Source organism: Oncorhynchus tshawytscha, linkage group LG12 (assembly GCF_018296145.1).
Source record: "Oncorhynchus tshawytscha isolate Ot180627B linkage group LG12, Otsh_v2.0, whole genome shotgun sequence".
In the NCBI taxonomy this organism is placed as follows: Eukaryota; Metazoa; Chordata; class Actinopteri; order Salmoniformes; family Salmonidae; genus Oncorhynchus; species Oncorhynchus tshawytscha.
The window spans coordinates 45,930,187-45,942,806 of record NC_056440.1 but is presented as its reverse complement, the minus strand read 5'-3'; the positions used below and the strand labels follow the sequence as shown (position 1 = coordinate 45,942,806).

At 46.2% G+C, this 12,620-nt stretch overlaps 1 protein-coding gene across 1 annotated transcript in view; it reads right to left on the bottom strand.

The window, feature by feature from the left end:
- The window catches only part of adgrv1 (adhesion G protein-coupled receptor V1), a 196,204-nt gene that overhangs the window by 136,756 nt on the left and 46,828 nt on the right, over positions 1 to 12,620 (bottom strand). The window contains exons 12-26 of the mRNA XM_042330702.1: positions 12,281 to 12,407; positions 11,893 to 12,078; positions 11,471 to 11,651; positions 11,111 to 11,274; positions 10,615 to 10,738; positions 10,170 to 10,430; positions 8,891 to 9,017; positions 8,298 to 8,515; positions 6,877 to 7,611; positions 3,997 to 4,370; positions 2,904 to 3,080; positions 2,087 to 2,267; positions 1,345 to 1,538; positions 683 to 812; positions 295 to 375 (exon numbers count right to left, since the gene is read on the bottom strand). Coding sequence (XP_042186636.1) covers positions 295 to 375; positions 683 to 812; positions 1,345 to 1,538; positions 2,087 to 2,267; positions 2,904 to 3,080; positions 3,997 to 4,370; positions 6,877 to 7,611; positions 8,298 to 8,515; positions 8,891 to 9,017; positions 10,170 to 10,430; positions 10,615 to 10,738; positions 11,111 to 11,274; positions 11,471 to 11,651; positions 11,893 to 12,078; positions 12,281 to 12,407 — 3,260 coding nt within the window. The remainder of the gene's footprint in view (positions 1 to 294; positions 376 to 682; positions 813 to 1,344; positions 1,539 to 2,086; positions 2,268 to 2,903; positions 3,081 to 3,996; positions 4,371 to 6,876; positions 7,612 to 8,297; positions 8,516 to 8,890; positions 9,018 to 10,169; positions 10,431 to 10,614; positions 10,739 to 11,110; positions 11,275 to 11,470; positions 11,652 to 11,892; positions 12,079 to 12,280; positions 12,408 to 12,620) is intronic.

Here is a 12,620-nt window from a genome sequence, read left to right as displayed (position 1 = left end):
CTGTTGCCCTCCACTCAATATAATGCCTATTTGCTTTTCCCACACCAATCTCCTTGGTCACTGCTCACTGGCCCCATTGCAATGTAAATACCATACACACAAATATACAGGCATGCAAATACACACACACACACACACACACACACACACACACACACACACACACACACACACACACACACACACACACACACACACACACACACACACACACACACACACACACACAGGCTTAGGGGGTGAGGTGGAGTCTAAAAAGAATGGGAGGGGCGGTGGAGGGGAGGGTGATCTTACCGCGGTGGTGAGAGGACAGGAGGAAAAACTCAGTGTCACTTTCTCCACTGCCACTGCCTTCACTCCGAAGGAACTGATCCACTTTGAGATCGCACAGGATCCCGCCAGAGGAGAGGGAATCATTGGGGAGCACAGCACACAAGACCACACAGGAGCACACAGGAGGAGCACACAAACACACACAAGGACACAATGTGACAGAACACAGGCAAAGGATGAGTTAGAACAGGATCTCAGGGACGGGAAATACTGAAGGATGTGACTACAGGATAGGAAGGTGAACTCTAACAATTATCTGAAGTAAGAGAAGAGGAGGTAAAAAAAAGATCATCACCAATTGGCCGATCAATCAACGAATCAATCAACCAATGGTATTTGTGTGTCTTACCTCCTCCGTCAGGGTTGTAGAGTTCCACTCTGAACACTTTGTCCAGCTCTGGCACGGGGTTGTCTATGACCGTCACACTAATGTACTTGAAGCGTTCTCCTGGCAGGAAGTCTAGCACGCCATCTGAGTCCTGTTTGGGCCATGGAACAGGTACAGGCAGATCAGGTAGGGAACAAGAGGTTAGCTTGGGTAGTTAGCATAAGCTCACTGTCATTAGCTGCGTTTACACAGACAGCCCAATTCGGATATTTTTCCACTCATAGGTTTTTTTTCACATGAGTTTTTTGGCAATAATTGGGCCAAAGGTCAGAATTGGGCAGCCTGTGTAGACGCAGCCAAACAGCTATCCAAGGAGTGAGTCTAGTGACTCAAACACACTGGAATTGTCATCCATTATCATTTGGGCTTTTATGTACAGGTATGTCTTATTATTGTCTTCATCATTTCAAAATAAAAGCGCCACAGATAGCCAAGTATGAGGATTGAATAGGAAATGATTATGGGTCTATTCCTTATTAAAAATACATATGTAAATCACGCTTTATAAAGCATTGGTTTCTAAGGGTGATTTGTGTGAGAATACACAGATCTCCAGTAACCATCCATCCCTGTGTCTGCCTGAGACCCTGGTCTACGGGATAAGGAAGGCATAAGGAAATGACCTCATAGTCCTCAGGGCTGACTGCGGTGAACGGTGAGGTCCTGTAGCCGACCATGATTTTTCCCAACAGGCCTTGGGCCCTGGCCACCAGCAGGCGGACCTCTCCGTCCTCCTCATTGACCGTGACATGGGCAGGCTCTGTTGCCGGGCGGATCATCCCCTCAGCTGGCAGGCTGGACTGGAACTGGATCAGACCTGGGAGAGAGAGAGAGAGAGGGGTACCAGTACTCACAACAGCTGCTCATCCAGCCTCATAGAACAATACGCTTGTCGGAGATTATGAGAGAGAGAGAGAGAGAGAGAGAGGCTCAAATGCACGAAATGTTCACCATACATTCACAACATGGGAACCTCCTTAACTTGACTTGATGACACGTGTACAGTATAACAGTCAGTTATTAACTCACACCAATAGCAGTTTGTTACACTGTTTTCAAGTCATGCCACAAGCTGAACCTTTCAAGTAGGTCGTAAGCGGGGCTGACTGAAGTTCATTTATGTTTCTCTTAAAAGGTGTCACGTGAACTCGTGGATACCGTTTTTACGTCTCTGCGTCCAGTATGAAGGAAGTTAGAGGTAGTTTCATGAGCGTACAGATTGCACTAAACTATCCCTTTAACTATGTGGCTGTACAGATTGCTGCAGTTCTTGATTGGTGCAACTAAGGGTGGAAACTGGGAAGATGGGTATCCGTTTAAGGTTCTAGTAGGGTGGCACAGTGATGTGTGTGTGCCTCTCTGTACCATAGGGATGGTCGCTGGCTGTGATGGTGACAGTGGTGGCTGAGTTGTCAGGGTCAATGCTGGCCCCACTGGTGGGGGTAGAGCCTGGCTTCCCGTCACCTGACTCGGCTGACACCAGGGTGACCTGGAAGGACTCCGCGAACTCAGGGGTGTCATCATCCAGCACCAGCAGGTTCAGGACCTGGGAGTCGCAGGGAGAGGATGTCATAACACATGAGAGTGAAGATTTTAATCTAAAATCAGTCCTAGTGTAGCATAATGCATTTTCAGGCTTCGATCTCTGTAGTGAGATTTTAGACTAAGCCTAATCATTAGCAGGCACCTGTTACTATGACAACATTTTCCTTTTAGCCACTAGGTGGGGCTAGAAGTCAACAACATCACCACTGAATGGATGAAAGTAGTTTTCTGGGATTCAACAAGGCCAGAAATGTAGATGCATGGTAAAATATTTATAATGACTGGTTTGCAGCTGCCTATAGTCTGAACTTATTGCAGTTGCATTTATATGCAATGTGTGTGTGTGTGTGTGTGTGTGTGTGTGTGTGTGTGTGTGTGTGTGTGTGTGTGTGTGTGTGTGTGTGTGTGTGTGTGTGTGTGTGTGTGTGTGTGTGTGTTCTCATATATGTATAGGATTGTGTATAGGATATATGTATAGGATTGCTCTACAGGTGTACCAGTGGGGTTTCCCTATCTCATGAATGATTGTGTGCAGGGTAGTTTTCCCAGGCTGTATGTATGTGTGTGTGTCTCTTTCTCTCTGTGTGTGTGTGTGTGGGTGTGTGTGGGTGTGTGCCCTCTAGGTGTTCCCCCTCACCTCAGAGCGCTGACCGGGCAGGAAGAGTACAGAGCCACTGGCGTTAGCAAAGTCCTGGTTGGCCTGAGCCTGTCTGTCTGAGTCCAGCTGAGTGACAGTGTAGTTCACATAGACGTGGTCCAGAGCCCCACGAGTCCGTTCAATAACACAGGAGATGGTGGAGCCTTCCTCTGTCGTCTGGCCATAGAGAAAAGGGATGATGGTTATTAATGATGCTCCCTGAACTGAGAGACATTTTTTAAACATAATGTCACATTACACTCGTCAAAATTGTACACAAACTTTTATTTGATGACAAAACTTCAAAAACTTGGAATTAAAAATGGAAAGAAAATCATTTTGGACATTTTCATGTTTTCAACAGCAAGATACTTGTAGTTCATTACCAATTCAAGACTGACAACCACTCATTCCAAAAATGAACATTTGGGTTTGAGAGATACTTTTATGGGCAGCCCTCCTCTAATTCCTGCACAGTCAAGATGTGATTTGCAGAGAGTCCACCCGATAGCCCCGCATGCCTCTGAGTCCCTTTGTCCCCTGGCAGCGTTAGAGGGACCCTAGTTCTGATGGAATGCCATCCCCTGGTCTACCACCTATTGTGCTACTGGGACTCTAGTTCCATAGGAATGCCCGAAGCTGCTCAGCCATCTGTCGCTCTACCTGAGAGGAGCCATTAGACACCTGTGTGCAATCTCCCTAAAGGGCAGAGCGCACACTTTCACCCAGGCGTAAACACTGTTTAAATATGCAGAAGGATATGCACTCACTAACGACTGCCTTCGTTTACATGTCTTTCTAGGTAACAAAATATCCATATTCTCAGGAGACATGCTGGATCAAAGCCAGTTACAGAATGTGTGAATAATGTGCTGTGTGGTCTCCATTCTACTCTGTGTCTTCCATCACTGTTGCTGCTGTGTCTGTCAAACTCAGGGACCGCCAGAGTTGGTAAATATGGTCTCGTACATTTCATCTCAATAGTGTCAATAGCGTCTCATTTATACTGCAAGTCATATACCGTGTGTGTGCGAGTGCTTTCGTGCGAGTGCGTGCATGTGCGTGCGTGCTCGTGAGTGTGTGTGAGTCTTACGTCTGGTATGCAGGCGCCGGTGAAGCCAAAGAAGCCGTTGGCGTTGTCGCTCTTCATCACCCGCAGGGTGGCGGTGGGGCGGGGGAGGTGGAGACGTGCTCCCCCATGGGCCGCCACCAGCTGCAGGTAGAACAGCTCCTCCCCTTCCTCCTCCTTGTCGTCCCGCACCTCCACCACAAAGGCCTTCTGCCTTTCACCCTGCCAGTACTGCAGGTAGCCAGAGATGTTCCTCAGGTCCATCTTGGCGGGCTGCGCGTGGAGCTCGTGGATCTCTGAGCGGTTCAGTCTGCTGTGGTAGAGACGCAGGTCCTGCAGGAGGCCCGTGTAGCGCTGTTCTCCGTAGGGGTCCGAGCCGATCCGCACCGGAGCTGAGCCTGCAACACAAACACAGGAGGCAGAATACACTCAGAAAAACATCAAGCAGTGGGTGGTCATGCTGCTGTCAGAAAAGCTAAGCTTTTTGTATACTGAGAAGCTGACAAGCATGTACTGAACAGCGTATCCATTCCAGAATGGTTTCATGCTACAATGCTGACTTAAAAGGTGTAGGCCAATGTATTCCAAAGCCAAATCTGTCTTCATCTCTAACCCTAACCCTGTGGGAAAAAGTGGGTAAAGCGCATCATCAATAGGCCTATCACTGCAGTGCAATTTATTAAACCATTAACTAGTTCAGAGGTCACTCCCTATGATGACCCACCTTGACCAGTACCCAGCAGAACACTGGACAAATTGAGAAAACTTGTGATGGTGACCTCTGACAAAGCCATCACACAAAGCAATAAAACACCGGTTGAGTTGACAAGATCGGACGTGTCTGACGTTCGCATTTATATCCCTTTGACTGAAGTTATCCAAAGATGATCTATCAACACAGATAGCCCCATTATGTCTTCAGTTATTGAGGGGGGGGGGGGACTGCCGTCGGCTTTCTTCTGCCTGTAACAATGTCCACCAGTGAAGCGACTAAGCGCTCGCTCAAGCATTGCAGAATCTCTGTAAGCCTGAACAAAGGGAGAGGGGCTGGGTGGAATGCATGGTTTTAAATAGATCCTCCCTGACCAGATGTGTGCCACAAGAGTGAGGAGAGGAGCAGGGTCCCACAGTGGTCACTCACAGACCACCGGTGATGTCAGATTGATGTGGAAGCCTCTGTCTGCTGAGAGTGAGACACCTCACGGGAACAGGCTCAGAGAGGCTAGACTTCATTGAAGTCACTGTAGTCGGAAAGTGTAAATTATACAATAACGCAATTGTAAGTATTATGACTTTTGCCTTTAAAGATAGAATCCGTAAAGACGTCTTCAAAGCGATTTTGAATGTTTCCTGTTGAAAACGATATCCCAAGTATAAATACAGTACACACACAGTAACGGGTATGTTTTGAGCAATATATATATATATATATATATATGTATATATGTATATATGTATATATGTATATATGTATATATATACACACAGTACCAGTCAGAAGTTTGGACACACCTACTAATTCAAGGGTTTTTCTTGATTTTGTACTATTTTCTACATTGTAGAATAATAGTGAACACATCAAAACTATGAAATAGCACATATGGAATCATGTAGTAACCAAAAAAAGTGTTAAATAAATCAAAATGTATTTTATATTTGAGATTCTTCAAAGTAGCCACACTTGGCCTTTATGACAGCTTTGCACACTCTTGGCATTCTCTCAACCAGCTTCGTGAGGAATTACTTTCCAAAAGTCTTGAAGGAGTTCCCACATATGCTGAGCACTTGTTGGCTGCTTTTTCTTCACTCCTTCACTTCTTCTTGGCAATTTCTCACATGGAATAGCCTTCATTTCTCAGAACAAGAAACTGAATGATGAGTTTCGGAAGAAAGTTCTTTGCTTCTGGCCATTTCGAGCCTGTAATCGAACCCACAAATGCCGATGCTCCAGATACTCAACTAGTCTAAAGAAGGCCAATTGTATTGCTTTTTTAATCAGTACAACAGTTTTCAGCTGTGCTAACATAACTGCAAAAGGGTTTTCTAATGATCGCCTTTGTAGATATTCCATTAAAAAAATCTGCCGTTTCCAGCTACAATAGCAATTTACAACATTAACAAAATCTACACTGTATTTCTGATCAATTTGATGCTATTTTAGTGGACAGAAAATGTGATTTTCTTTAAAAAACAAGGACATTTGTAAGTGTCCCCACACTTTTTAACGGGTAGTATATATATATATATATATATATATATATATATATATATATGTGTTTTTACACAACTGAAAACTTCAAGGAGTATGGCACTCAAGGAGTTGGTCTGATGGTAAAATGTGATGTCATCACCCTTCCCCCTTGCTTTTACAATAATAGATGAGCAACAGAGAACAAAAGTGGAAAGCCCCCCCACCCACTTGTGCTATATCATGACATACTGTACCTGCACCACCTATTGGGATGTGCATTTTTTAAGTAAATGAGGTTATAAGGAGACTGGAGGAGGACTTTAATTGAAACAAAAACAAAGCAGGCACCCCGCCTGTGTTTTGGTAAAAAGCTGAGGTATAGGTCTGGAGAAATATAACCACTCTTAAATTCAAAGACAGAGCTATAGATGCAAACATTGACCTTCTATGATATCAAAATTATAGTTTTAACCATGTTTTGAGGCTATATTATTTGTTTCCATTTACATTGTTTACAAACACTGGCAGTAAAACAAGCTTGTATTTTGGGTTCTGATGGAGTAAGACAGTTGAAATAAACTCACGAGGCATTTGTAAGATATATTCTTCCAGAATGAATGGGTAGTTATCATTAATTTCTAAGTCCCAAAATAGATGTGCAGTAGCAACTAAGGATTCCAGCATCAAGAGATAACGAAATTATTGGGACTCACCGTCAGTGATGGCCTCTCCTTTCAGACTCTTAATCCCTCTGGGCATAAGGTTGCCATTCAGGAAGAACTCAATAATCCCATCATCCACCGTGATCAGCACATGGAGCCACACGTTGTCCTCCACAAACCTCTCTGCCGTGGCCCGGGCCACCAGGGTGTTGTTGGCTCCCAAGGCTGTGTAGTACAGCATCACACTCACATGGGACTCGTTGGTCTGGACCTTCACCCCATAGTACAGCGTCCCGTTCCTGTTGCCCTTGGACACGATGAAGCCGTTGGTGTCCGGCCTGGAAACCAGCCAGGCCGAGAAGGTGAAGTTAGCAAGACTGCCAGGCCCTTCCTCTGGGCTAATAGTGCCGTAGGCCCCCTGAAGGCCCGAGAAGAACCAGGCGTCGGTGCCCGAGTGGTGCCTCCTGGAGTGGGGCCTGAGCTCCACCTCCTTTGGGAAGGAGGCGCTGAGGAGGAGGTCCTGCATGGGAGGGAGGCCGAGAGGGAAACGGACAGATACAATCTCCCAGGCAACCCGCACTTCTCCGAAGGTGCCCTGCTGCCGCAGGATGGTGAAGGAAGTGACATCCGACATGTCCTCTTCTGACAGGATGTCCTCCGCCACTTCCTGGTCCAGGTTGTCGATGGCGATGGCGAACACTCCAAAAGGGTCATCGTTAAAGGGGATCAGGACAGAGGCGTTGAGGGATGTATTAGCCAATCGGCCGCCCTCTCCGGGATAACCACCTATGGAATATCACCGGACAGAAAATGGTTAATGCTTGGTATCAACAACATTTGTAACGTGACACAGAGTACTTTAGGAATAACCCGTAACCCCCCACTTCAACTGAGAGAACATAGGTAGCTTTAAGGCTCATATGTTGATGTTTTAGTCAAGAACATACTAAATCAAATCAAATTAGATCCAAGTTTAACCGATGTTATAGCGGGTGCAGTGAAATGCTTATGTTACTAGCTAAAAATGTCAAACAAGTACACAAATAATATTCAAAAACAAAAAAAAAGAGAAATCATTCATGTCCGGACGAATCCAGTTAACAACTCAAATAATATTGTATCATTAAAACAAATGCAATCTATGCGTAGACACACCAGTAAGATAGAGTGCCTTCGGAAAGTATTCAGATCCCTTGACTTTTTCCACATTTTGTTACTTCATAGCCTTATTCTAACACTCAGGCGGTGTACACTGAGTATATGAAACATTAAGGACGCTTTCCTAATATGTGTTTGTGAGTATGGGCATACGCGTGCGTGTGAGTGTATATGTGAGTACGGCGTCAGCGTATGTATGAGCTTGTGTGTGCGAGTGAGTCTGTTACTTACTACAGGAGAACTACGAGTTCAGTAGGTCAGTCCCACGTCCCTCACCTGGCACATATCTGCCTCACACTCACACTTCCCCTTACCTGAGATGCTGATGAGCCTGAGGACGTAGAACTCGTTGAACTCAGGGAGTTTGTCTGAGATGGCCTCCAGGACGATGGGCTTGGTCTCCTCTCCCGTGGCGAAGGTGATGGAGCCCGAGGTGTTGGTGAACTCCTGACCAGGCTCCAGGGCTGTGTCATTGGCATAAAGGCGCCAGAACAGCGTCACGTTGCCAAAGTGGCCCCTGGCCCTGATAGCACTAGGAGACAAAAGGACTGTATGTGGGACTGAGGAAGAACTCGCAAGGATACAGCTCAGGTCCTTAGAGGCTTGAATGTATGCTGGTTCCTGTGTTTTCCTTCTTAACAGGAAGTGATTAAGACCTGAAAATAAAATGTGAGCACTTCCTTAGCAACCAATGACATTAGTGGACCAACGAAGTGCCAGGGAGAAGAATGCCAGCAGACATTACAGCCCCCGAGGTCCTGAACTGTCTCACACTGGATTAAATTAGAACTAGAGATGGTAGAATAATCAATCTAATACGTTTGTTAAGAGCTGCTAATCTATTCCCGAGGCTGGGTAAGCATACAGGAAAGGTGTATGGTGTATTAAGGCTAGAGTTGGTCCTTACCAGAAGTTGTTGGTCTTGCCCTCTTCTACAGACCTCTCTGTGGATTCCAGGGAGAATATTCCGTTGGCCTCATCATTGGCCTCAATCACCACTGTCGCTGTGTCCGCACCATACACAACAGCGTCACCTGTCCCCCCCACACACACACACACACACACACACACACACACACACACACACACACACACACACACACACACACACACACACACCACTGGGTTTCAAGTCCAGCAGTTTCACATGCTTCCTAAGCATGAAGTCACTGAACATATGTACGATGCCGGTTAAAACGCTATGTCCCTCTGTTGTTAGTAAATAACAAATTACTTGAACAAGAGAGAAACGTGAAATGTGTAGACAAAACAAACAAACATGTAATGTCCTTCAAGTCAGTAAAATGTTCTTGTTTGAACTTAACATCTTGCTTGGTTTAAATGAAACACAGCAGGTGCTTGTGCTTTTACAGAAGAGAGAGAGAGAGACAGACGAGGTTGCTTTATAATACCCACATAGTATTGTCATGCTAAATATCATAACAAAAAAAGGAGACCGTTCTCATTACCATAGCACACAGTAACCACGGCAACCCCAGCGGAGAGGGTCAGGGTTCTATATGCAGATGTCCGCCACGGAAAATAATATAAGAGCCCTCTCTCGTTAACTAAGGCTTGGAGAGGAGCAGAGTGGGTGAACCCTTATTTTCACTCCAAGTAGTCCGTGCACATTACAGCCAGGCCAGGCAGCGGAGTGGAGTCGTGGACTGGGTTGGCGGGCTTTGTGCTGGAGCCTGCAGAGTGAGTCTGAGTTCGGTAATTAAGTTCCCCCACAGGCCCACCCGCTTTCATCCCTGTCTGTGTCACACAATACCGGGATTAGGGGGGCTTTTCAGGGTCACCAGTCTCAATGCTAATCAACCCAGATACTCACCAATGTACAGAAACAGCTGTCAAAGAGACTGGAGATACAGCGAGTAAACGAGGAAAAACAGTCAACGTAACGAGGCTGGTTGTTTCGTACTACAGTTGTCTCTAAAATGACTTTGTCATTTGTGCTTTGTGCTATTGTACCGAGAGCAGGAATTCGATTGGATAACCTTCCATACTACACAATGTGAGTAAGGCCCAGAGTTTTTCCTGATCACGTGACCTGACCAGGAACCATTCTGGAACCTAGCCGTTGTTAAAAACTAGAGCTCAAGAGTTTTTCCTGTTCAGGTCACGAGGTCAGGAGAAGTATCTTGTTCGTTTGAATGCGTAGAAAAGGTGGCAGCCTTACACACCTGTAGTGTTGTAGAGGAGGATGTAGAAGAGTTCGTCAGTCTCAGGTGTGTCGTCCTCCTCCACAGCAACAGAGATGTTCTTTGACCATTCTCCCACACCAAACACGAGCACGGTGTCGTTACTCAGCGGGGCCAAGTCACCCAGTGACGTCCCGCCATAGTCCACGCGATACATCACCGTGGCAACAAAGTCAGCCGGACCAGCCCTCAAAACAGTGAAGTTGGCCACACCCCCCTCCTGAATCCAGACAACCACAGGCTCTGGAGGACAGAGAGACAGAGAATTACATCATCCTACGTCAACTGACATAACCACCATGCCACGTGACATAAACACTAGGTCACCTGATATATCCACTCTATGTCTGCTAACACACAGCAGCGCTTGAAAAAACTCCCAATGCTTTACATAAAGCGCTAGGGAGCAAATCAAAGATATCCTCACCTGCAAAGTAAATTGGGTCATCGTTTTTGTTTATCTGCAAGCTTGCGTTGAGTATGTTCCCAAGTCTTGCTCCCCCTGTCACATTTAGGAGTGTGATGGTGAAATTCTCCATGTCCTCTGGGAGCTTATGTTGGAAACAAAATATTGTCAGGCAAAGATGAAGTATTGTGTAGAAAAGATAGCAGGTACCATACAAACATTTTAATATTTGATAATTAACCAATGCTATTAGGCCACTCTTGGCCATGATTACAGACACCTGTGTCTTTTGACACTACATAAATGAGTCATCCCACAGTGTTTGTGATTATACCCTGATGAAGACAGCTTGGCTGTCGAAACGTTGGTAATTCAATTTTTGCATCTGAGCTCCTAGAGTGTGCGGCTCTCTTTTATTCTTACCATACAAACCATGACATTTTATTGACATAGATATTATACACATTATGTAAAGGAGCCCTGTTCAAATACTGTAGCGTTTGAGAGATGGCTTTACCTCATCAGGTACAGAGAAGAGGGTGAGGTTTTTCACATACTCCCCCTCAGCAAACACAACGTATCCCTGGTCGGGGCTGACGTCAGCAGACATGTGGGGCTCTAGGACCCAGGACACAGACACCTCCCCAAAGCGACCCCTGTTCCTCACCACAGGATAGGCCACTGCCAAGGAGACCCACAACATTTACAATGTAATACACTCAATCCTATTAGTTTCTGTATAATCTCATCTTCTAAAGAATTAAAATGACTTCAAATATGATCAAATGTTCTCTCTGTTATTTTACTTTCTTTATACTATATTGTCTTAAAGTACTGTCGAGTTTTAAGACACTGTTCCTCCACTGCTCCATTGTACCTGAGTGAGACTCTGAGCCTTTGCTCTCGTTGATGGCCTCTGCCACTCCAGACCGGCCGAACTCTATGACCCCGAAGGGGTCGTCATTCTTCCGCACCGTGATGTTGACCTCTCGGTGGTTGCCAAGGCGACTGGGTGGAGTGCTGTAGCTGCTGAGTACCATCGAGAACGTCTCATCCAGCTACACACAGACACACACACACACGGGCACTTTAACGGAACTGTCCCACTGTAATCTGTGCACTGTGTTCTACAGGTCATACACATGTAAACTATCGAAACCAGCAAACTGATTTTGAACTTCAAAAGGCATTTCAAACTGGAAACAGTAGGACCAGCGACACCCTCACAGTCAGGAGGGAGTGTCCAAGCCATACATACATGATGCCATGAAGGGGGGACAGATAGTAGTGTAGCAGTACCTCAGGGACCCCATCAGGCCTTGCCACCAGTGCCACCAGCACCTCCCTCTCCCCAGGCTTAAACTCCAGGATGCCCGTGGCGCCGTAGAACTCGGCGTTGCCCGAGGGCATGAGGACATACCGCACCAGCTGTTTGAGCAGCTGCCCCTGGGCCCTAATGACACGCAGCTCCACCGCCTCACCTTCCTATAAAGAAAGGATCACAGGGCAAACCAGGACAAACTAGGGGTCAGAAGTGTTGCTGTTATTGACGTAAGGTAATCCATTGAGAACACTTGGTAGTTCGCGAAAATGACCTGGTCGGTCAAGACGCTATTCGACACGCATCACAGTAGGTGAAACAGATGAGCATCAACAGTCATGAGGCCTGTCTGCGTGCCAGACGTACGTTGATGTACCAGGGTCCTCTGGAGAAGGGGGAGAACTCAAAGACTCCACCTGGGTCGTCGTTCTCCACGATGACAATCTCGCGACTGGTGAAGCCAGGCTTCAGGATCTGGTTCTCAACGTTAACCCTGCAACACAGACGGGGAGCTCAGCGGCTAGACCGAAAAGGAACTGACAGTCCTTCATCTCAGTGGGAATGTGGGGTTGTGGGGGAATTTTAAAACAGCCAGCATGTACTGCTTGTAAAACAACAAGGAGATGCACTTCAAATCTTTCCGCAGAAATCAAGTATTTTCGTCAACTTACCCTTCATTTAAAAACAGTGAATGAGTAAATTCCTT